Genomic DNA, 22786 nt, shown 5'->3' with positions numbered 1-22786 from the left:
CTAGCTCTCAATTTCAAAAAAATTAAGCTAATTTTTTTCTAGAAAAGAAAAAAAAGAAGAGGAGGAGGGAGAGGAGGAGGAAGAGGAGGAGGGAGAAAAGGAGGCGGAAGAGAGTCAAGCTTACATGTTGCTCCCTGAGTCCACAATGTTCTGCCCTGTTTTAACAAGGCAAGAATGACCCTCGCAGAGGCTGGTGTCATGTTCCTGAGCCTGTGAGCTAAATAAACCCCTGTTCTTCATAAATGACCCGGTATCCCGTGTTTTGTTAGAGCAAAAGAAAATCTACTAAGAAACTCCTAATTTTGCCAGTGCTGCGCACGGGTGGTGTTTGCTTTAGCGGAAGGCCCCAAGTGAGGGTGATGGGCCCCAAGTGAGGGTGATAACCCCTACCTCAGGGTGCAGGCAGCAGGGTGACTGGCAAAGCACCCTTTGTGACACTGGGAGCTGGGGATGCTTGTTATGCAGCGTCACTGACTTATCCTGACTAACAGACAAGAACCAGCACCCGCTGCAGTGGGATACTCCAGGGGCCACTCAGCCGGGCAGAGTGAACGAGTGTTGCACACTTTTACTATCCTCCAGGAAAAGAGGGGGTCTTCCTGCGAGTTTGTGGCAACGCTGAGGCTCACCCTGGGCACGGTGATGTTGGCCCCGGGCGAAAGATCAGAAGCTTCTTCTAAACATAACAGCAGGGCCAATTTCCTTATACTCCTGGCTTCTGACCCACATGTCCTCGAACACAGGGAGAGAACACAAGATGGAGCCACCTATCCAGGCACTGTACTTGGCGTACGGAGAGGCGACCACCTGGAGGGAGGAGGAGTTCCACATCAAAACACCACTCTGGGCGGGAGCATGCGTGCACAAATACACACATATACAGCACACGCATACACACAAACACATGCACATACAAAATAAGTATTTTTTAAAAATCTGTTCTTGGGGCTGGCGAGGTGGCTCAGTGGATAAGCCCCACCCCACCAAGCCTGTACCTACCAAATCCTGGGACCCACATACTAGAAGAAAAAACAAAAATTGGCTCCCACAAGTTATTCTCCAACCTCTGTGATGCATGCACACATCGAGACACAAAAAGATAAATGTGATTTAAATTATTTTGTTGTTTAAAAAGTACTCCTTCGAGGGGCTGGAAAGATGTCTTAGTGGTTAGAAGCATTTGTTGCTCTTACAGAGGACCTGGTTCAGTTCCCAGTACCCACATGGCTACTTACAACTGTCTGCAACTACAGTTCCAGGGGATCCTTTGTCCTTTTCTGGCCTCCATGGGCATTGCATGCCTGTGTAGTTTGTAGGGGCAAACACTCATATGCAGATAATAAAAAGAAGCATTTAAGCAAGATATTCATTGAAAAAAATCCAGCTGCTCTGAATGGGATCCACAATATCCATCCCTGGAAAAATTTTGTGGGCAGTCATCTCTCCCAAGTGGAAAGGAAAATTTTTTAACTCAGGGGTATGGAAGCCTTGCTGGCACATACCTGTGATCCCAACACTCAGGAGGCAGAGGCAGGAGGAGGATCGAGAACAGGCTAGTCTACACAGCAAGTTTCAGGCCAGCCAGGGCTACAGAGCTCTACTTCAGAAGAAGACTGGGGAGATAGGCTCAGGCCTGAAGACCTAACCCCAGATCTTCAGAACCCATGTCTAAAGCTGGACGTGGCCTCCGTGCCTGTGAATTCATGTAAAATGTAAAAGGAGCCTACATGCTCATCCTGACGCCCTCCCCACAGCTCCCCATCCCTGATGCCACCTTCTGAGCAGCTGTTCTCTGTGTTCAGCACCCCAACCCTGCCATTGCCTACTCCTGCAGACTGTAGCTCCTTCCTATCTCCCAGTCTTCCTGAACCAGCTTAGCTTGTTACCAATACACACACACACACACACACACACACACACACACACACACACACACTGACACATGGATGTAAATGAATGCCAAGGGCTTCTGTCACTTTTCCTTATTGGGTGCATCCTCAAACAGAAAAAACAATGCCTGGAGCCTTAGCCACCTACAGCTACCCATGGGTCAACCCCTGAATGCCCCTGGTGAGGCCCAGGCCAGTACCTTCACATTGATGTCTGGAGGGGCCAGCTTTGATAGTTCACCCTGCAGCCGCAATCGTAGGCCTGAGAAGGAACCAGTGCCACCAGATAGCGTGATATGACTGAAGAGAGTCTTCCAGTGGGAGTTGTCACAGGATGTGATGGTCTGCCGGGCCAACATGTGGATCCCCTGGTTGCTCATTCCTGGGTGACATGCACAAGAGGGGCTTTGGGATCAGAGGCTCCCTATTATCAGTATTTTAAGGAGGGATACCTCCCAGATTCTGGATGGATCCAAGTGCCACCAGGAACCTTGAGGCCCTGTGGACTTCAAGTGAGTCACCAGTCTGGCCTGCCAGAACCATCAATGACAAATGTTGGCCTCCTGTGCCTCAAATGAGGTTATCATCACCTGTTTTGTGGGTGTCTCTTCGGGTGCTCTCCCAACTCGGTAAGCCTTGTTGCATAAGCAAGCAAGGGACACCATCCTTGAATGATGGGTGTGTCATGTAGCTATAGCTTATGTTGTGTCTGGGGGGAGGGTCATTGTGTTTGGGGGTGTTGCATGCCAATCAGTGCCCCTCTATCTTTACAGAGGGTGACCCCAGGCTAAGGGCTGAAGAACCAATACAAACAGAGTGGCTCAGGTGTGCCTGGCAGAGGCTCTGCCGACATGAGGAGCCTGGCATTCCTCCTGGCATCCACCGGCCTCTGAAGAATACTTCAGTGACTTCTCCACACTGGTATGCATCATGCCTTTAAGACTACATGTTCTGCCGTGCTTATAAGCTCATGTCTTGAGAAACTGAGGCAGGCGGATTGCCACAAGTTTAAGACAAGCCTAGGCTGTGTAGGAGAACCAGACTAGCCCGGGCTACAGAGCAGGAATCTGTCTCAAACACAAAAGCAGAGAGAGACTGTGCTTTGTGCTGTGGAGCATGGAACACAGAGCTAAGCCCTGCCACACCGCAGCACATGTCCCATGGGGGTAGGGGGCGTAAGTGACTCCAGGACTTTTATCTTGGGAAATGTTGACTTCCTTGAAGATCTTTTCCCTTTCCATGGGGATTTCTCAGTCCATCATTCTCCTGTTCGTTGAAAGAGTGACTCACTGTGCTGCCCAAGCTGACTGTGAACTCACGCTCATTCCCCTGCTTTGCATCCCAGTGTGCACCACTACATCTGGCTGATGCAGCGCTCACTGTTCCTGAGAGAGCAGTGATTCTGAGAGCTAATGCTGTCAGCCTGAAGGATCTAGAGTCACCATGGATACAAGCGTCTGGGCACAGCTGAGGGAGTTTCTAGACTGGGTTAATTAAGAGGGAAGAACCACTCTAAATGTGGGCAGCACCATCCCTTGACCTGGAGTCCTGGATGGAACACAAAGGAGGAAGCAGGACAAGCCCCAGCATTCTTCTTTCTCCTTCCCACCTGTGGATGCATGGCGACTAGCTGCCTTGTGCTCCTGATAGACGCTAACCTTGAACTATGAATCAAAATTCTTAGGTTGTTTTTGCTGGGCATTTTTTTGTTTTTTCACAGCAATGAGAAACCCAACTAAGACAGTGGTCAAGCCAGCAATCATTAAAAGCCCTCTGCTTCCTAAGTGCTGGAATTAAAGGCATGTGTGCCATCACTTGGAAGGCAGAGGCATGAGGATCTCTGTGAGTTCGAGGCCAGCCTGGTCTACAGAGTGAGTTCCAGGACAGCCAGGGCTACATAGAGAAACCTTGTCTCAATAATAATAATAATAATAATAAACAATAACTAGTCTCTGGCCATTCATATGCTTAAAGCTCTCGGGAACCTTTGTTTCTTATGTTTCTGTCTCAGCTGTCTTCATGTACAGTGAGAGATTATAAATAGTACACTATGGAAGAGAGTGGTGCTCTGTTGCCCTCCAACCCATCTGGGCAACCTTCGAAGAGAAGTTAAAGTGTCAGCTAAGTGACAGGAGTATAGGAGGCAGTGAGTGAGTGACAGCCACTCCCTGGGAAACGTTAGAGCAAGAAGCATTGCTCCTAAAGCAGGGTGCCCTGCCAGCATCTCCCCACACCTTCCTTCTGACAGCCTTCTGGGCCAAGTGTCTATTGGACCACTGTACCCTGACCCTGGACTCACCAAGGAGGCTGCTGTTGAAGAGTCCTTCTGAGCACATGAAAGCCTCTTGCCCTAGTATGATTTCCTTGCCATCTGGCAGCTGGAGTTTCTTCTGGTAGCTGGGATGTGAGGTTTTTGCTACCTCCATGTCATAGTCCAGTGCCACATAGCAGTGCTTCTCTTTCAGTTCTCGGATGTAGACTTGCTCAGCTACAAGGCAAGGAAGACCTTCAGCAGGGTCTTGGACAGGCTGTAGGCCAGGCTTTCAAAGGGCAGGGAGCACAAGGAAGTAGCCCTCTCTTGGCAAGAGGCACGAAGCTGGGTCTCTTCAGCATCGCCTAAGTTGCACCTCTGTCATATATGGTGTTTGTGGGGCCAAGAAATCCTACTCACATTCATTACCTAGGGTTATGGAACACTCCCATGCCTGCTGTTCTCTGAGGCCTCTTCCTTGGAAACACCTGGCAAGTGATGCCCCTTTCTTTTCTGACAACAGGTTTGAAATCCAGATATGCCTTTTGATTAGGCTTTTACATTTTATCTGCTGTTGTCATGGAGCTTTGAATAAAAGGGACTTCCCTGCACTGCTCACCTGGAGACCCCATCTGCTCTTCAAACCTGCAGACTGTCAGCTGCCACTTTCCCTTGATCCACCCACTCTATCCCCTCTTCCTCCAACTCACCCAGGTCCTCCATCCCATCCTCCTCCAGCTCCTCCTTCTCCACTTTATCCTCCACCTCATCTCCTTCAGCCCTTCTTCCTCTTCCAACACCTTCTCCACCTTCTCCAATTCTTCCAATGCCTTCATCTCTTCCTCCAACTCTTCCTCCTCCTCCTCCTCCTCATTTCATGCCCCCTCTTATTCCTTCTCCTCTCCTTTTTCTTTCCCCTCCTCCTTTTCTTGGTTTTCCTCCCCTCCCCCCACCTCTTCCTTTTACTCCAGTTGCCCACCCCTCCTCTCCTTTTCTTCCCTCTTTATCTTCTTCTGAAACAGGGTCTCATGTAGCCCAGGCTGGCCTCCACCCTACTTCAGCTGAAGATGTCCTTGAACTCTTAATCCTCTTGCCTCCACCTCCAGTGTCATGATTATAGGTATATGCCACTCCTGGCCTAACCCAACCTCCTTGCCCATGCTTCTTCCATTCTTCTTTCAAAGCCTGGAGGCTCCCCTGTTCCTTCCCTCCAGTGTTGGCACTGTCTGCTTCTCCCTTCCCTGTCCCTGGCTTCAGGGACTCTGCTGTATCCTAATGTTCCTCTCCTTTACCTGGTTTGGTTTTTGGTGAGACAACTCTAGATCACATCCCACCTACCTCTGCTGTTTACTTGGGTTTAGGTAAATTAGTCTGTGAGACTGAGGAGACTGAGGAGCTGTGGGACTGGTAGAAGCTGGCTTGGAGCAAGATGGGGGTCAAGGTGCGTTCAAACCCCGGAAATCTCATCCTGAGAGCGGCAGGAATAAGATTTCTCCCCACCCGACATGGCCCTGTGTGTCCCAGCACACATAGCCCTGCGACACACACCACCTTTGCTTCCTCCCCCCACTCCCGCCCCCCACCAAGTCACATAGCTCAGTAGCCACGTGAAACTTCCAGGCAGCTCCTGGAATTCCGCCTTATGCAAATGAGGCATCCCCAGCACCCTGGCCCTTGCCAGTGATGCACAGTCGCCCTAAAAGCCCCTACCAACCCCAAAGGTTTAAGTAGCCTTTGTTCCCCCTATTAAACAAGCCGTCTCAGTCTCACTGAAGCCTGCCTCCTGGAGTCTTGTTCTGGTTGTGCTCACAGCCCCTGGGAGCTCTTCCACTCCAGCTGTTCCCACGATTCCCCCCTTAGGATCCACCAGTTGAGATCCTAGCTGGAAGCAAAGCATGACTGGCTTTTTTTTTCATTTTGCCTTGTTATGTTATTTTTTTCCCTTTTTTGCTGTTGTTATTCTTTTTAAACTTCCTTCATCTGCAAGGATGAGCATAAATCAGCATTTGGGAGTGTGCCAGGAGAACAGATGGATGGTGCACATCCTTGCTAAGAGTGGGCAGCCAGGAAAATGCCTGACCAGTTCTCACCATCCTTCTAATTGACTCTATAGGGCTCCAGGGCTCAACCTTTGACTCCTTCTCTAAGACCAGAAAGGCCAGTGGCCTGTTGGAAGCAGGTGTCATGCATATTGTATAAACTAAGAATCTAGCCCAGGAAGAGGGCACAAAGGGGACAAAGCATTACCCTGTCTAAGCCCTTAGCCAAAGACCTAAGACCCTTGCTGCTTATAGGGTACCAGTTAACTCTCTTCTGCAATAGACTCATAGACAAGCTCCAAGCCAATAGGAGACCCTGTCTTAAAAGAGGTGGACAGTATTCTTGAAGCTGATGCCTGAGGTTGTCCTTCAACTGTCCTTCAATCTCTGGATGCACCTATACACAAATGCACTGAAAGTGAAGGACCTTGTACACAGAACAGGTTTATGCATCTGAGAATAGTTGTTTCCTACCTGTGGTCACGGAAAATTTTCCATTGTTTGACAGCAGTTTCATGAGGTGCTGGGTCAAGTCGAAGCCAGCTACCTCCATCCTGGTGGTCGACAGTTCCAAAGGATAGCCATTAATGATGGGCACCAAGTAAGTCATCCCCTCTCCTGATTCAATAGCTGTTCCTATGTAAGCAAACATTCTGTAGTTATGATGTGGGGCACACAGCACATCCTGTCCATTGTTAATTCTGGAGGAGAATAACAGAAGGAAAGGGAGAGGGACCAAGGAGCCAGCTTCTTCCCAAAAGACATGAACTAGAATAGAAGCTGACCACCAGCTTTGGATATAAGCCCATAGGTTTTCTTGCTAAATCAAACACGCAATTTTACCAAAAAGCTGCCAGAGAGATAAGAAAGGAACTGTTGCCTGTACTTGGTTGGGCACTAGGACTCTCTGGGAGGTGCCCTGTGCTGGGAAAGCTTGAACACCATGCCCGAGATGTGTGCTTTAGTTAGCAAGGTCCCTGGGTGTGCTAGTTCAGAGATAGTGTGACATGCTAAGGGGTTCATGTTAAGGGGTCTACTGCACACCTCAATTAAGCAAAGTTAAACCCTCTTCCAGCTGTGAAAGGGGACGGAGAGTTGGTCCCCTCTCACCTACAACAGCTAAAAATGACAGGCTATTTCCAGGACATTGGCCATCATGTGGCCATACACTATGGTCCCTCAGAGATGGGAGAGGAACACAGTGGGCCACTGCTACTCATGAGCACAGACAAAAAAAAAAAAAAAAAAATCCAAAGTGAAATTTTGGAAGATTTATTTCAATAATATGGAGTTTAAAAGAATTAAATGGCCTTTGTTCCATAGCTGGAAATCAATATTAATTCATCTTAAAGAAGAGGAAAGAATTCATATGCTTACTCACGTATTCAATAAATACTTGTTCTAGCTTTGTTTCTGTGGCTGTGACTAAAAACAGCCTGACAGAAACAACTTAAGAGACAAAAAAAGGTTTATGTCAGCTTACAATTCCAGGTAACAGTCCACCGTATTGGGAAATTAAGACAGGAGCTTCAGACAGCTCATCAGATCATATCCACAGTCAAAAACAGAGAGAAACGAATGTTCACTTGCTTGCCTGCTTGTACTCAGTTCTATTTCCCCACACATACAGTTCGGGACAGCTTTGTCTAGGGAATGGTGCCACCTACAGCAGGCTGGGCCTTCCCACATCCATTAACTTACAGCAACCCCCCGCAGACAGTGCCCACTGGCAAATAGAATGTGGACAGTCCCTCACTGGGACTCTCTTCCCAGGTGAATCGAGGTTTTAGCAAATTTTCAGATCTAACATCACTACGCATAAATTGCATTTTGACAAAATCCAGTAAAAGACGAAATTTTCAGCAAACAAGAACACAAGATAACTTACTTAAGTTAGTGAAGAAAATATGAAACCCGTAGCTTTAATACTATAAAGCTGAATGTTCTCTCCCTAAAACTGGGGAAAAGACGAGGATTTGTATCCTCACTGCCTCCACTCAGAACAGTAAAGCCCAGGCAGTCAATAGAAAAGAATGAAACAATTAAAAACAAAGAAAAGAAATCCACCTGGCTTGGAAATAATAAAGTAAATGTTATTTGTCAAAAAATGTATTTGCCATGGGGCTGGCCAGATGGTATAGGAAGGAAGATTCAGACATTTGCCACCAGGCCTGAAGACCCGAGTTCAATTCCTGGGATCTACATGATGTAAGGAGAGAATCAACTCTCAAAAGTTGCACTCTGACTGTCACACATATGCTGCGGCACACACAGAATAAATAATGTAGTTTAAAACAAATTTAAGAATATTTATTTGCCAGGCAGTGGAGGCACACACCTTTAATCTCAGCACATGGGAGGCAGAGGGAGATATCTGAGTTTGAGACCATCACGGTCTACAGAGTGAGTTCCAGAATAGCCAGGGCAACACAGAGAAACCCTCTATAGAAACAAACAAGTAAGTATACATCTGCTAAGTAAATATCTTACAAAATCTACCAAAAAAATGAATTTAGTTAGAGTATTAGGGTACAACATCAATGTTCAAAAATCAACTGCTACCCATGCAACAGCAATGAGCAATCAGAAATGAAGAGATGATGAAGTTGGCCAGAGCCTTCAGCACATGCGTGAGTTCAGACCCCAGCAGTTATGTAAATCCTGAGGGTGGAGACACATATCTGTAACCCTAGCTCTGGGTGGTTGGGGTTAGGGAACAGAGATGGGTTGGCCCCTGAAGTGCATTAGGCCAGCCAGTCAGGTCAATCAATTAGTTCTACTCTAGGTTCAGTGAGCCAAGACATTGAGTTTAAAAATAAATAAATAAAATAAAGCAGAAAGTTACATGCATATGTACAAGTATATAGACACACACACACACACGCGCCCACAGACACACAACACAGAGAAATGTGCATGCGCACACATACATGTACACACATTCGACTGTCATTGAAAGATGTTAGCTTTTCGTCCTTGCGGCGATTACCAGAGAGGAATTATTTAAAGGGAGGGAAGATTTTTGGCTGATTGTCTATGCAGCTGGCCCCATGTTGAGAGTCTGGGCACCGTGGCAGGAACATGGGCAACATCAAATGTGCTCATAAATGGTAGACAGAAAAAAAAAAAAAAAAGAGGAAACAAAGGCAGGAGACAGACAGACTCTGTAGGGACATGCCGCCATTGACCTATTCCCCCAAGCAGACCCTGCTTTCAGCTCCGATCACCTCCCAACCTGGAGGATTGTTGTTCCATCAGGAATCAGAGCCCTTGGGATCCAGTCACTGCCCAAATCCTTTCACTGACAACCCCACAATAACTCAAGCCTGCTGGGGACAGTTCACACTCAAACTGTAACAAATAATGCCACTTTCAACAGCATCAAAACATGTGAGACCCTTAGCAATACATCTGATGACATCTGATGACAGACAGACATGGCCTGGACAACTGCAAGTCCCATCGAAGTGCCAAGAGGGACCCAGAGACCTCTCAGACCATCACAGTCCATGGTTTAAGATTCTGACTCTTCCAAAATTGACCATGTTTTCAACACAGCCCCAAGCAGAACCCAAAGGGGTGTGGCGTTGACGGGTTTTGGTTGGTTTTTGGTTTCTCTTGTTTTCAGAACCTGACAACCTGACTCTAAAATTCATGCAGGCATGCTTAAGACCTAGCAGAGCCCACATTTCAAAATCAAGACATCCAGAGGGTAGGACAAACTTCACCTCATTTAAAGACTCAGAGTGCTCCAGGGTATCAAAATCATGTGGTATCCATTTAGAATCAGAAAAAAAAAAAAAGGTTTGAAAAGAGAGATTTGCTGGAACCACACCATGAGAGGTCAGCTGGCACATACATGAGAAACTCATCAAAAAGCACACAGAGGCTTTTCAAGAAAGGAAAATGAATCTTGTCTCTCTCCTCTCTCTCTCTCTATTTTAGGTTATAAAATGTGATTGATTGATTTATCTGTTTGTTTGTTTAATAATGGTGCAAAATAACAGGTTTCACTGGGACAGTTCTATGCTTGCTAGTTTGGTCATGTTGTCCATCTTCCATTTCCTCTTGCCCTCTTGTCTCTGCCTCCAGTCCCAAATAGGTCTTTTCTATTTCCTTTCTTTCTTTTTTTCCTAATGATCTATTTTCATGTGTATGAGTGTTTGGCCTGTGCATGTGTGCATGTGTGCCTGTGTGTGTGTGTGTGTGTGTGTGTGTGTGTGTGTGTGTGGTTTGTGTACACATGCCTGCTTGGTGCTCTTCCATAAAGGCCAGAAGAGAGATTCAGATCTTCTGGAACTAGAGTTACAGACAGTTGTGTGCTTCTGTGAGAGTGCTGGGAATTGAACTTTGGTCCTTCGACAGAGCAGCCTGTGCCCTTAACTGTTGAACCATCTCTCTAGCCCCCTTCTTTCTTGTTTTTTTAATATTTTAATTTATCCTTTGAAAAATGTATACTTATACAGTGCATTTGGATCACATCCCTCCTTACCTACCTCCAACTCTCCTGGTGGCTCACCCCTCTTACTCCCAACTTCATGTCATCCACATTTTGTTTGGTTGTCATTTATGACCCTGAGTCCAGTGAGTGCTGTCTGTATGCCTATGGGCATGCCTGAGGGACCAGGGACCCACTAGCAGCTATTTCCCCTGTGAACGAGAACTTCTGAGAAGAAGCTGTGTCTGAAAAGGATGATTGACTGATTAGAACTTCATCACTGTAGAGAGACTGGAATATTGCAGGCCTGGAAACTACCTTATCTCGGGCTAGCTTTAGCACCTGGAACAGCCTTTTCTTGCCCACCCCTGTGTTGGAACTAAAGTCCTGTGACTAATAGCAGATCTGCAGATCCATTAACCCAAAAGGTAAGAATGTCATCAGATAGTATCTTGGGCCTATAAAAAAGCTTCCCTCATCTTGCTGTACCTGCTTCTCTGATATGCTCACCAAGGTGTTTTAAATTTGCCTTGATTTGACTTTCTTTGTTCTATTACTCCAACCAAGTACCAGGCATGGAGATAACCTTGAACCCCTGCACAGATGTAGCCCATGGCAGTTTAGTGTCCAAGTAGGTTACATAGTAATGGGAGGAGGGACTGCCTCTGACATAACCTGATTGTCCTGCTCTTTGATCACCTCCCCCTGAGGGGGGAGCAGCCTTACCAGGCCACAGAAGATGACAATGCAGCCACTCCTGATGTGATCTGATAGACTAAGATCAGAAGGAAGGAGAGGAGGACCTTCCCTATCAGTGGACTTGGGGAGGGGCATGTGTGAAGAACGGGGAGGGAGGGTGGGACCGGGAGGGGAGGAGGGAGGGGCTTATGGGGGATACAAAGTGAATAAAGAGTAATTAATTAAATTAAATTAAATTTAAAAAAAACTATAAAACGTCATGAAAATGCTTGTACATTGGGAGATGTAATAACCTAAATCTATGTTCTTAAGCCACTATTTCTTAAAATGGCTCCATAATAAACTTTTTATTTCTTTAAAGTTAGAGCTGTGTTTTTTTGTGTGTTGACACCCCAAAGGAGAGTAACCCTCCCTCACTCAGTACCCTTCTATTGTCCACAGCTAAGATGGATCTTTTTCAATAAACACACGTTTTGTTCCTATCTTAGAGGATACATCAACAATCCATTCAAAATGGACCATAGAACTGAATGTTAAACTAAAATCTATAAATGACTAGAAGAGAGCCGAAAGCCTTTGGGTCCAGCAAATGATTTTTGGGTGTGACATCAAACATGAAAACACTGATAAATGGAACTCTGCAAAAATTAATACCTATTCTTAAAAAGACAGTGGGAAGAGAAGTGGAACCTGTATAGCTGGTAACAGACGTGTAAACAGGACTGGAAAAAGAGCTGTCAAAACGCACAAGTGAATTCGTGAGAATCTGGTTAAAGCCGAGAGCCACTCCACCACTGAAGTAGACACGGACGGACACGAAAGGATATGCTCAGGGTCCTTGGCCGTGAGGGGGGCTCAAATCAAAAGCTGGTGGAGACACCACTGCACCTCCATGAGAATGGGCACAATAGTACTGGCCATTCAGAGAGCTGGCAGTCGGGATAGTTAGTATGGTCAACTTGACAGGATCTAGAATCACCTGGATGGCAAGCCTCTGGGCAAGTCTGTAAGGAAGCTTCATCCCTGTCTGCTATGTGGCCAGCTGACCGTAAGCTCCTACCACCATGCCTTCCCTGCTACGACGGGCAGTGCCTTCAGACTGTGAGCCTTCATCCCTTCCTTACTTCACCGGCTTCTGTCAGGTATTTTGTCACAGAAGAGGGATAATACAGCAGAGCTGTGCAAGAACCATGGAGGGCCACTGACGTTCCACACGCTACGGGAAGAGACTTGCAAACATTTACTGGGGCTTTATCACACACACACACACACACACACACACACACACACACACACACACAGCCATTCACGGATAAGTAGACAAAAGCTCAGCACTTTCCTGAAATGGAACCACACTATCATGGCTCAGTAAGAAGAGGAAGTGAGCTACTGATGCCAGTGACGGCGTGAAAGAACCTCCACACAGTGAACAGAGTGCAAAACAACGAGTGATGATCTCATGCTGGCTGCATAGTTCCATTCACAAAATGCTAGAAAACGCAACGAGTGGGAGGGGCAGAAAGGCACAGTGGCGTCCTTGTCTATGACGTCAATGTTTTTGTGAGCACACCCATGTGTCAGAGCTCATTAATGCTGTTCACTTCATTCAGTAACACCTTTAGTATATTGGTTAAGGGAAAAAAAAAAAAAAAAAAGAGTCCAGCAAATGTCTGCATCCTGGGAGCATTCTGTGTCACCAGAGGAAAAAATGGAAGGAGTCAGAACAGGAACCGGGTGTGTGTGAGAAATAATTCATTATGGTCCATTTTCATTATATGGTGTGTTCAGAGCTTAGCAGAGGGCCACAGAGAAGGAAGCACTAGGCTCTGTCTTGCCCAGCTAGCAACTGGAAAGTACTGTATTTTAGTTTAACTTAGGTTGAAACATTATAGACTGCCAGGTGACTGAGTCTGAGTATCTAAAAAGGGGAGGGGAATCTGGGTCCCCAAGTGGACAAGGAGTTGAGGGAGGGGACTAGGGTAGAGAAGGGAGAAGAGTTTAACTCTGGAGAACCAGCTTACAGGATACAAAGGGCAGGGGTGTGTTTGCAATCAGGGGCCATAAAAACCTGCTGCAGAGGACCTGTCAGGGGGTTCACAAATGCCTTTAACTCCAGCGCCAGGGGATCCATGCCTCTGGTTTCTGAGGCCACTGTGCACAGATACACACAAACACACACACACACACACAGAGAGAGAGAGAGAGAGAGACTTAAAAATATTTAAAAAAAAAAACAAAAACAGAAAGGCATGGTAGCACACACCTATAATCCCAGCACTCCAGGAGGCAGAGACAGTCCAGCCTAGTCTACACAGAGAAACCAAAACCAAACCAAAAACAAACTCCAAAAACAAAGACCACAGTTTTACACCAAATTATCACACGAACTATTCTGCATTTTGCTTCACTGCTCGCTACTCTTGAGTCTACAGTGTTCTAATTATGAAGTGAGGATAACTGTGAGCCTTGAAGAGTGTCCTTTGCTTTTTTTTTTTTTAATGAACAGCTGCTTGTGTGTGTGCATGTATGTGTGTGTGTGTGTGTGTGTGCGCGCGCGCGCGCGTGTGTCTGTTGTTCAGTCACATGCCTGCACATACGTGGGGGTCAGTGGACAAGTCTTCAGGAGTCAGTTCTCTCCTTCCACCATGGGGGTCCTGGGGATTGAACTTGGGTCATTAGGCTTGGCAGCAAGCTCCTTTACCCATTGACCCATCTTGCTCTCTTCCTACCTTTTTATTTTTCTTTCAAGGAGAGGCTGCAGGCTGCAGTGAGTGTACCTAGCCCCAAGAACTAGACAGTGTGTCTAGGAAGAACAGGAATCCCACAGGGCCACTCACCAGAGGTTCTGCCAGTAGCGTATAAGGAGAGGACCCCTTGATTAGCCAGGAACAGGGCAGGAATGTTGAAGGTTTCAAATAGGATCTGGGGAGGAAGATTGGCATGCTAGCTGGCCAGGTGACACACACCGCTCCAGTGCTCTGAGTACATCTTGCAGCAGGCTGTGGATCCATGGAGACTAAGCCCAGGGTGGGCAGCACCCATCTCCAGCCAGCTCTGCTCCTAAGCGGCTGGTCTAGTTTCTTTCTGTGGCTGTGATAAAACACTCTGACCAAAGCAGCATAGGGGAGGAAAAAGTTTATTCGGTAAATACTTGCTGGTCATGGCTCATCACCGAGGGAAGTCCATGAGGAGTCATGCATCCCCAAGCATGAGGAACCATGCTTGCTGGCTTACTCAAAGGCTCAGGCCTCAAGCTAGCTTTCTTATACAACCCAGGAACACCTGCAGGAATGATGAATATTCCACAGACAGCTCGCAACCCACTGATCACTTTCATGCCTGAAGGTGTGGCCCCGGAAAGGGCTGCTTGAAACTGTTTGTAGGAAGCCACTTTGCTGTGAGTAGACCTGTAAGTCTCTATCTAGACAAGTGAGACTGAGTCAGGGGCTGAGGAGAGCAAGTGGTTTGTCCAAGGAGGAGAAGACAAAGGGGAAAGCCCCAGCCATGAGAGCCAATTGTGGGCTTTTCTGCTCTGGGATAGACTTGAACTTTCATCTGCATGTGTCTCTGTCCTGCTGGGCCTCCTCAGAGAGCAGCACCCACAGCCTCCGGCTGAGCTCGGCTATTCCGCCCCTGCCTTTACAGTTCCTCATGGGCCTCCTTGTTGGTGCACACACTCTTGCTCCGTTATCTGCTACAGCTGTGGAGTGGCATGGGCAGCTGGGCTGGCGCAGTTTCACACTTCTCTTAGCCCACTCTAGTTTGCTGAAACCCTCTTGGACATTGGATGCTTTTTGGGTGAAACCTGCCATTCCCAGTGCTCAGGGGACCCAGCTGTGGCCATTTCCCTGATTTGATTATCCACACTGAGGAGTGGGGGTGGGGTTGTCAGTGGCCAGTTTGGGGCTGGTTTGATGTGAGCTCACGCCTGCACCATGATGGGCAGAACTGCTGTTTCCCAGTCTAGGACGCAAACACATCTCTAAGATGTGCAGACCATGCCTTAGCCCTGGCCCTGCATATGGGCGACTACTCACTGCAGGAGATCCCACTGAGCTCCAGGGATGCGAGCCAGATGGGCCAGCTCGGCTGCCTGCTTAGTTCACTTGCCTGTGTCTTTAGGAGAAGCTGAGCCTTGGGGTGAGAACTCTGACAGCTGTGAGGCTGGGGGAGGGGCAGGGGGGAGGGAGGCCAGCAGCTTCCTGCAGCCACTACATCTAGCCCCACTGTCACCTAAGGACTACTCTGTCATCTCTGCTCTGGTGGGAACACTCACAGACGGGGTCCACCACCAACTCCATCATGGTGGGAAGGACCAGGATGAGGCCCAAGGCAGAGACAGGGAACTTTTAAGGGCAGGAGGGGAACAGAACTCCAGACGCCATTACCTGCGTCATTCTCCATTTAACATCCTTCTTGTTTAACGGCGGCTCTGTTATCATTATGGGATGCTGATCAGGGGCAATTCGGAGAACACTGTAGAAAGAGTGATGCCAAATCTGCAGGAGAGAGGACAGTAGCTGAGCTGTTTTTTCTTTCACCCATCTATTGATCTATATATCAGTCATCTATTAGCTATCTAAATCATCTTCTGTCTTCTGTTTACCATCTAGCCTCTCTCTATATATCTATATCTATCTGTATATATATATATATATATATATATATATATACCCAGATATGTGTGTATATAGCTGCCACCTATATGTTCATCTCATTACCTGTTTATCGTCTATTATCTGTGTGTCTGTTTTCTCTTGTCTATTCTGCATTTGTGTCTGCATCTGTGTCCATCATCCATCTATCTGTTATCTATCGTGTGCTTCCCGGGACAAATGGCTAAGGTGCCTATTTAACATATCAAAGTGGACCTGGCTGCCAGGATCCCTTGGTCCCTTCCTGTTACAGGGTATGGCTAGCATAGCCTACGCTCTACCCTAAACTGCTTCAGCCCAAGGTCTGGGTTGCCCTTCCCCCAGCTGCTCTTCTCTATATAATCCAGCCATTTTAGTTACCTGGCTCTTTCCTATACCCTTTACTATTCTAGCCTCTCAGCCTGGTTTTCTCCTCTCCCTTGCCCCTCTCTTCTCACATGGCCCATCTTATTCTGGCCATGTCTACTCTAGACTCTCTGTGCTGTGCTCTCACTTTTAGCTACAATAAACATTTTCCTCCACTATGCCTCCTAGGAGCAGTCATGCTCTTCCTTTCTTTTGTTTTGTTTTTTTCTTTTCATTCACCATCTACCTATCAGTTACCTATTACTTATCATCTATCACCCATCAACCATCTCTCTCTGCCTGTCATTTATTACCTAGCTGTCATCTCTGTTATGTAGTCCTCCATCCATCTGACAAATGAGTGCAGTTGAACTCCAGATCTGCAGATTCTACATCCAAAGATTTAGCCAACCAAGAATCAAAAATGTTTGGGGAGAAAAAAAAAAAAAAAAAAACGGAGGCACTCAGTCGGTATAATGTTTCTCCAGCATGCACAAAGTCCTAGGTTCCATCCCCAGCACTGCATAAACCAGACAAGGTAATATACACCTGAAATTCCAGCACTCAAGAGGTAAAGGCGGGAGAGCCAAAAGCTGAAGGCAACCTTAAACTACACAGCAAGTTGGAGGCCAGCCTGGGCTACATGAGACCCTGTCTCAAAAGAAAAGAAAAAGAAAAAATCTGTGCCTGCAGCGAACATACTCAGACTTCCTTCCTTGTCACTCTTGTTTACTCCTTGTCACTGCTCTTAAGCAACTCAGTACCCATCATTTAGTGTGGTGACGACACTGGGGTTTTGTAGCCTATTTAGAGATGACAAGGAGCACATGAAAGGACTTGGCTGACACCCTGAAAATACTGCAAGTGCAGCCACTGCAGGTGGCAATCGAGGGATCTGGCTGTCTGAAAAGCCCCTGGACCAGACTCTGTAATTCCAAAGGATGGCTGAATTGTAAACAGCACCTCTGATTTGCTGTCAAGATACAGCATGATCCAGCCTCCAGGCCTGAAGTTATGGAATGGGGCTGGCAGGAAATAGCAGGCCCAGTGCTGTCTAAAGGGTACCCTAGGATCTGATGGGTGACAGATATGTGCACCAAAACTTGGGCAAGATGAAAACTAAGGTTGTTTAGGTGCCACAGAGAAAGCCCAGCAATGATGGAAGTTGGTCATATAGTATGTGCCTAATCAAGACCATCAAGGTGACCTTAGTGAGCCTCTGTCTTCATTTTTCAAACGGAAGAGACCACCTACCACCCCAAGGAGTGTGGGCTTCAGATGATAGGGTTGCCAAGGAAGCTGGCTTTTCATTCCCGCTGTAAGGTGCTGGCCACTGAGCCATCATCTTCACTAGATTGGCAGTACCTACTTGTAAAAGTCTGTTGGGACAAACCTGTGCCCAGGAGAGGACGGGCAGGGTCACTGGATTCTCACCGGAGCATTCAGCCACTCCTACCAGACACTTATACAGCATTCTTCCCTAATTGCACGTATCCTTGTGGTTTCTGTGGGCCTAGGGTGCTAAGGGGAGAGCTCTGTCCATGCAGCCATGGGTATGATGGCTACCCTTGCTTGTCAACTTGATTATATCTGGAATTAACTAAAACCTAAAAATGCTGGGCACAACTATGGGGTATTTTTGCTTAGTTAGATCAGTTGAAGTGGGAAGAGCTACTTTTCGTTCCAGATCTTTTGAGGTGAGAAGACACACCCTTAATCTGGGAAACTGCTACTTTCCTATATAAACTGCTAGTGACCTATCTAAAGAACATGGAAGAAGGAAACTCTTGCTCTTGCTCTTGCTCTTGCTCTCACTATCAAGTCCATTCCTTCACTGGCATTAGAGCCTACACCTTCAGGATTCCGGCATATTCTGAAGACCAGCTGAGACATCCAGCCTTATGAACTGAACAACAACTGAATTCTTGGACCTTCCATCCATAGGCAGCCATTATTGGATTAGCTGGACCACAGCCTGTAAATTATTCTAATAAATCCCCTTTCTATACATAGAGAGATTCATTCAATTAAGTTGTTACCCTAGAGAACCCTGACCAATCCAATGGGGAAGCCATCATCCATGCTGACTGAGGACATCCCAGTGTGTCTGTTTTGGGGTTTCCTATGCATCTTTCAGTGACCTCTCCCCGATGCTGTGCAAGTTAGACCATTCTCCTCCATCTTCTCACATGGTCATGCTCTGTAGTGTAGCTGTGTCCCGATCTCCTCTCCTTAGACCACAGCCACATGAATTATAATCCATGGTAGCGGCTTCATTTTGATTTGATTACCATTTTGTTTTTGTTTTGAGACAAGGCCTAGTGGTCTAGACAAGGCCTTAATAGTCTTGAACTCCTGACTCTCCCGCTTCTGCCACCCCAGGGCTGGGATGGCAAGTGGGTACCTCCACACAGCTCAGCTTTAAATGCCCTGTCTTGGGATGGATGACTCATCAGTTAACAGCACTGTCTGCTCTTGCAAAGTACCAGCATTCAATTCCCAGTAGCCACATGGTGCCTCACATTCAGTGCTACCTGCTCCTTCAGGACCCAGGCTGTGCCCAGATCCCTGATCCAGAGAAACTGCAAGGATAGAACCAGGAGTCACTGTCGAAAGCCTCTGGCCTTTAAACTGATTGCTTATGCTGTGTTAGTGCATTGCTGTATCTGAGTTATGATCCCCAAATCCCTATGTGGATGCCCTAAGACCTCAGAGTGTCTCCATCTCTGAAATAGTGGCAGCAGGTATTATTGGTGACACAGAGGAGCTTATACTGGAACAGTGTGTCCCTAATCCAACTCAGGTACTACATTGGTAAGAAAGGGGAATTCTGAGCCAACACACACACGAACACACACACATACACACACACACACACACACACACACACACACACACACAGGGAGAATGCTCTGTGGAGATGAGAGCAGGGACTGAAGCCATGCTCTACAAATGAATGAGCATCCCCAAATTTGCCAAATTTGTCAGCAAGCCTTCCAGAAACCAGGAAGCATCCTAGGCAGGCTCTCCCTCACAGTGCTCAGCAGCAGTACTGTGCCAACACCTTGACCTTGAGGGCTATAAAACAACAGATTTCTGAGGCTTATGCCTGCTGTGTTGTGGGGCTTCATTACAGCTGCCTTGAGTGTTAGAATGTAAGCAACATGCCCTTGAGTGCAGGTCATGGACAGCTGCTTAGACCATATGTTGCTTTTCTCTGAGGCTAAGGACTTCTTATCCATCATTCTGTCCCAGCCATGACAGCATAGGAATGATCACATCATCTTATAGACAAGGAATCTGAGGGTGTCGGAGGCCGGGCCCCATGTCCTGGTGATGTAGACTGTAAGCAAAGGAGGCGGGACTGGAACTGGGGTCTCCTGACTTGGATCTATGAGGCTGTGACTATGGAAGGACTTAGAACCACAACAGAGCTAGGTCCAACAGCAGGTCCCCCCTCCCCCGCCTCAGTGCCAAAGGCAGTGGCTGGGGTGTGACTGGCCCCTCCCCAAGAGGCTGTAGCTCACCTTCTCCATATTGTCCCAGTTGGTAATGGTTCCCCGGGTGATGGGGTAGTACAAGTTCAGATGAAGTAGATTATTCTGGGCCTCACCTCCAATGAACCAGTCTTCCTTTTCCAACCCCACTAGCAGGTTCTGAAAAACACAGGCAGGACAGGACAGGACAGGACAGCCCCTGAGAGTGGCAGGCTAGGACTGGGCCCACCTCAGCTGGCTCTCATCCGTGGACATGAGCCGGTGCCATGAGGCTGCCGGGAGCTGGTGTCAGTCACCAGCCTAGACAAGGGCGGAGGCTCTCCAACCATGAAGACTTTCAGCAGTGGTTACTAACAAAGGGGACTTTGCCTTGAGCTGCTGAGGGTAACTGTGAGGACTCTCACTGTAGGTGTGGGAACTGAGACCAGCAGAGGAATACTATGGGATGGACAGCTTGGAGGCACATCCTGCACACGTGTTCTGGAAGACTTTTCTGGGAAAGGGAATGCAGCATGAGCTGGCTCCTGGGTTTCAGGAAGATGGACCTAGCTACCTTCAAGGTGGACTGAACTTTCCATACTGTCAGAGGGCCTGGGCATCTATTTCAGTCCACCAAAAACCAGACATTAGGATCAGAGCTGTGAAGACTTAGCAAGAAACTTGTCTGGATGGACGAGAGGGGGAAGGGAACCTAGCTAGGAGAAAGACTGAAGAGCTATGCCCACATTTGAGCCTGAGCCCAGGAAAGAAGGAAGCAGGGAAGGTGGCCATTCCAGTATATATAGAAGGCTGGCTCAGGGAGGCTGTGGAGGAACCCCTCAGTCACACACACTCATCAGAGGAGCTTAGGGTCTCCAGGATAATCTCATGCTTAAGCTAGGGGAGAGCAACCTGCATGGGGGCAGTAGTACAACAGGAAAGAGGGGAAAGGGGGACAGGATGCTATTGTGACAAGACAGTCATAGGGCTTGCAATGCTGGGAGGCTACGATGCTGCATGAGTGCGTACCACTGTTATCATGCAGCTATGTGGTACAGGGGTGCATGGTGCATGGTGCAATGGTACCTTGCTACCGTGGAGCAGCACAATGATGCTGGAAGGCTGAATAGGCGCACGGTACCACGGCGCAGCCATGCAGCTCTGTGGCAGTACCACGCTGCAGTATTGCTGTGCTATGGTGGTGCATGACACATGGAGCATGCTGCAACGTTACCTTGCAGCAGTGGAGCATCCCAGCGATGCTGCAGGGCTACAATAATACCCTGCTGTAGGGGTGCTGCAGTAGGACAGTATGTTTTCAAGCTAGGCCTGTGCCTGAGGCAGCCACAACCCAGCTGAACAGAGTTTGGTGTCATGAGCCATCTAGGCCTGTCTTCAGCCTTGGCCTTGGTTTGAAAAGCATCAGCCAAGACCTCGGGTGAGCTTCTCACCTTCACAAACTCCCCCTATCCTTCTCTGCCAACTGGGAGCAATTCTGTGCCCATGCACTGCTGAAAGATGAGGGGGACATGGCATTGCCAAAGCTGTGCCTCCTCTGATGCTTTCAGATTGTGGTTGTGTGAGTGTGGGAATCAGGTACCGTTACCCAGCTTGGAAGCTACCATTTACTGCAACAAGGTAGACAGGGATGGGGCCCAGTGTCCTGACCCTGAGTGGCATGTGGGCCAGGACTGAAATGGAAAGAATGACTTTGCCCTTGTTCAGCCTCTTTGTCACCTCCAGTCTTCCCATCAAAGACCCTGCTGCCTTCCTACTGCCTCTACTGGTCCTGGGTAGAGATCCGGGTCGTGGGGCAGACTACAAATGAGTCTCATGCCTGAAGAAGGAAGTAAAGGAAATGGACTCTTCTGAACTTGGAAGCCACTCCTGCTGCCCAGGACTGGGGCAAGGCTCACAGGGAATATGGCTGATGAAAGGCAAGCCTGAAGAAGGAGGAGACAGGCTGGGTAGGAGATCTGCTTATGGTCCTCATGGCGACATGGACTTGAGGTGGACTTTTCCCATGTGGGCCCCTCTTTTTTGTCCCACATAACAGATACATGAGCACTGCTGGTGCCTACACTGCTCTGGACACAATGTTCCCTTGGCCATAGCTCTGCCTTCAGGGGTTCTGTGAATCCACATTCTGCAAACATCATCTGCCCTGACCGTCTCTGCCACACTCATACACCTAACACTGCAGCGACTCTCTCTCTCTCTCTCTCTCTCTCTCTCTCTCTCTCTCTCTCTCTCTCTCCAGATGGGTACATTGTTTATAACTCATGCTACACAGGTCTGGGTAAGAAGACATTCCAATGTCCCAGGCACCCGCTGGGACACACCCACAAATGAGAGGCCCAACTGTACTGTTACTGTGTGCTTCTCCTCCCACTGGGGCTATGGGATGACTTCAGGTACAGCCCACATTAAGGCTTTACACTACAGAGAGACAGACAGATGCTGCACTTCAGGGGAAGCTGGAGGCTATCAGAATGACAGAGAAGGAGGGAGCAATGCCTGTGGGGAAGGGTGCTGCCAGTCAAGCTCAGAGGAGGGGTCCCTGGAGTGGGAGGAGAAGGTTGCCAGCAGTTCCATTTGGGACCCAAAGGCTATTGCTGGAGGGGGTGGTACTGGAGACAAAGGGAAGCTGCACCCAGAGGAAGGTGCCCGTGCTGGAGGGTGTGGAAGAGCCTGCAGCCAGGACGGGAGCTGATTGCTTCGTGCCCTCTACTTTGTCCCTAAGGCCACCTTCTTGAGCCATCTGACAGGAAGCAGTCTGGATGGAAGTCGGGGCCTTGGGAGCCATGATAGTCAGAGCAACCAGAACAGCACAGGAGGCTGGAAGATGAAGCCAGAAGTCACTCACATCATATTTCAGTTTCCCGAGGATGGTGGGGAAGACAGCCAGGGGGGCCTCAGTTCCTGCAAAGCCCACCTTGCTGGAGCCAGAACCATAGTCACAGATGACGGGTGTGCGGTCCATTATGCTGTGAC

General features: G+C 48.0%; 1 protein-coding gene across 1 annotated transcript; it reads right to left on the bottom strand.

Moving 5' to 3' along the window:
- On the bottom strand, nucleotides 1-22786 carry LOC132653801 (uncharacterized). Its single transcript, XM_060383242.1, has 8 exons — nucleotides 22659-22786; nucleotides 19844-19972; nucleotides 15705-15815; nucleotides 14154-14238; nucleotides 6654-6815; nucleotides 4189-4377; nucleotides 2090-2271; nucleotides 1-807 (listed from the first exon to the last, which is right to left on the bottom strand). The coding sequence occupies exons 1-8, from the start codon at nucleotides 22773-22775 to the stop codon at nucleotides 664-666; spliced, it is 1119 nt and encodes a 372-aa protein (XP_060239225.1). The 5' UTR covers nucleotides 22776-22786; the 3' UTR covers nucleotides 1-663.

Source organism: Meriones unguiculatus, chromosome 1, assembly GCF_030254825.1.
Source record: "Meriones unguiculatus strain TT.TT164.6M chromosome 1, Bangor_MerUng_6.1, whole genome shotgun sequence".
NCBI classification, from domain to species: domain Eukaryota; kingdom Metazoa; phylum Chordata; class Mammalia; order Rodentia; family Muridae; genus Meriones; species Meriones unguiculatus.
Note: the sequence above shows the minus strand (reverse complement) of the source record. Positions and strands in the feature narration are given on the sequence as shown.

What these genes read in the sequence shown, in the direction of transcription:
- LOC132653801 (XM_060383242.1), bottom strand. Translation starts at nt 22,775, where the DNA reads ATGGACCGCACACCCGTCATCTGTGACTATGGTTCTGGCTCCAGCAAG. An exon ending in ACTGGGACAATATGGAGAAG is followed by an intron (nt 15,816 to 19,843) that starts GTGAGCTACAGC and finishes TCTCTCCTGCAG; the next exon opens with ATTTGGCATCACTCTTTCTA. An exon ending in CGCTACTGGCAGAACCTCTG is followed by an intron (nt 6,816 to 14,153) that starts GTGAGTGGCCCT and finishes TTGCTTACATAG; the next exon opens with GAACAGCTATTGAATCAGGA.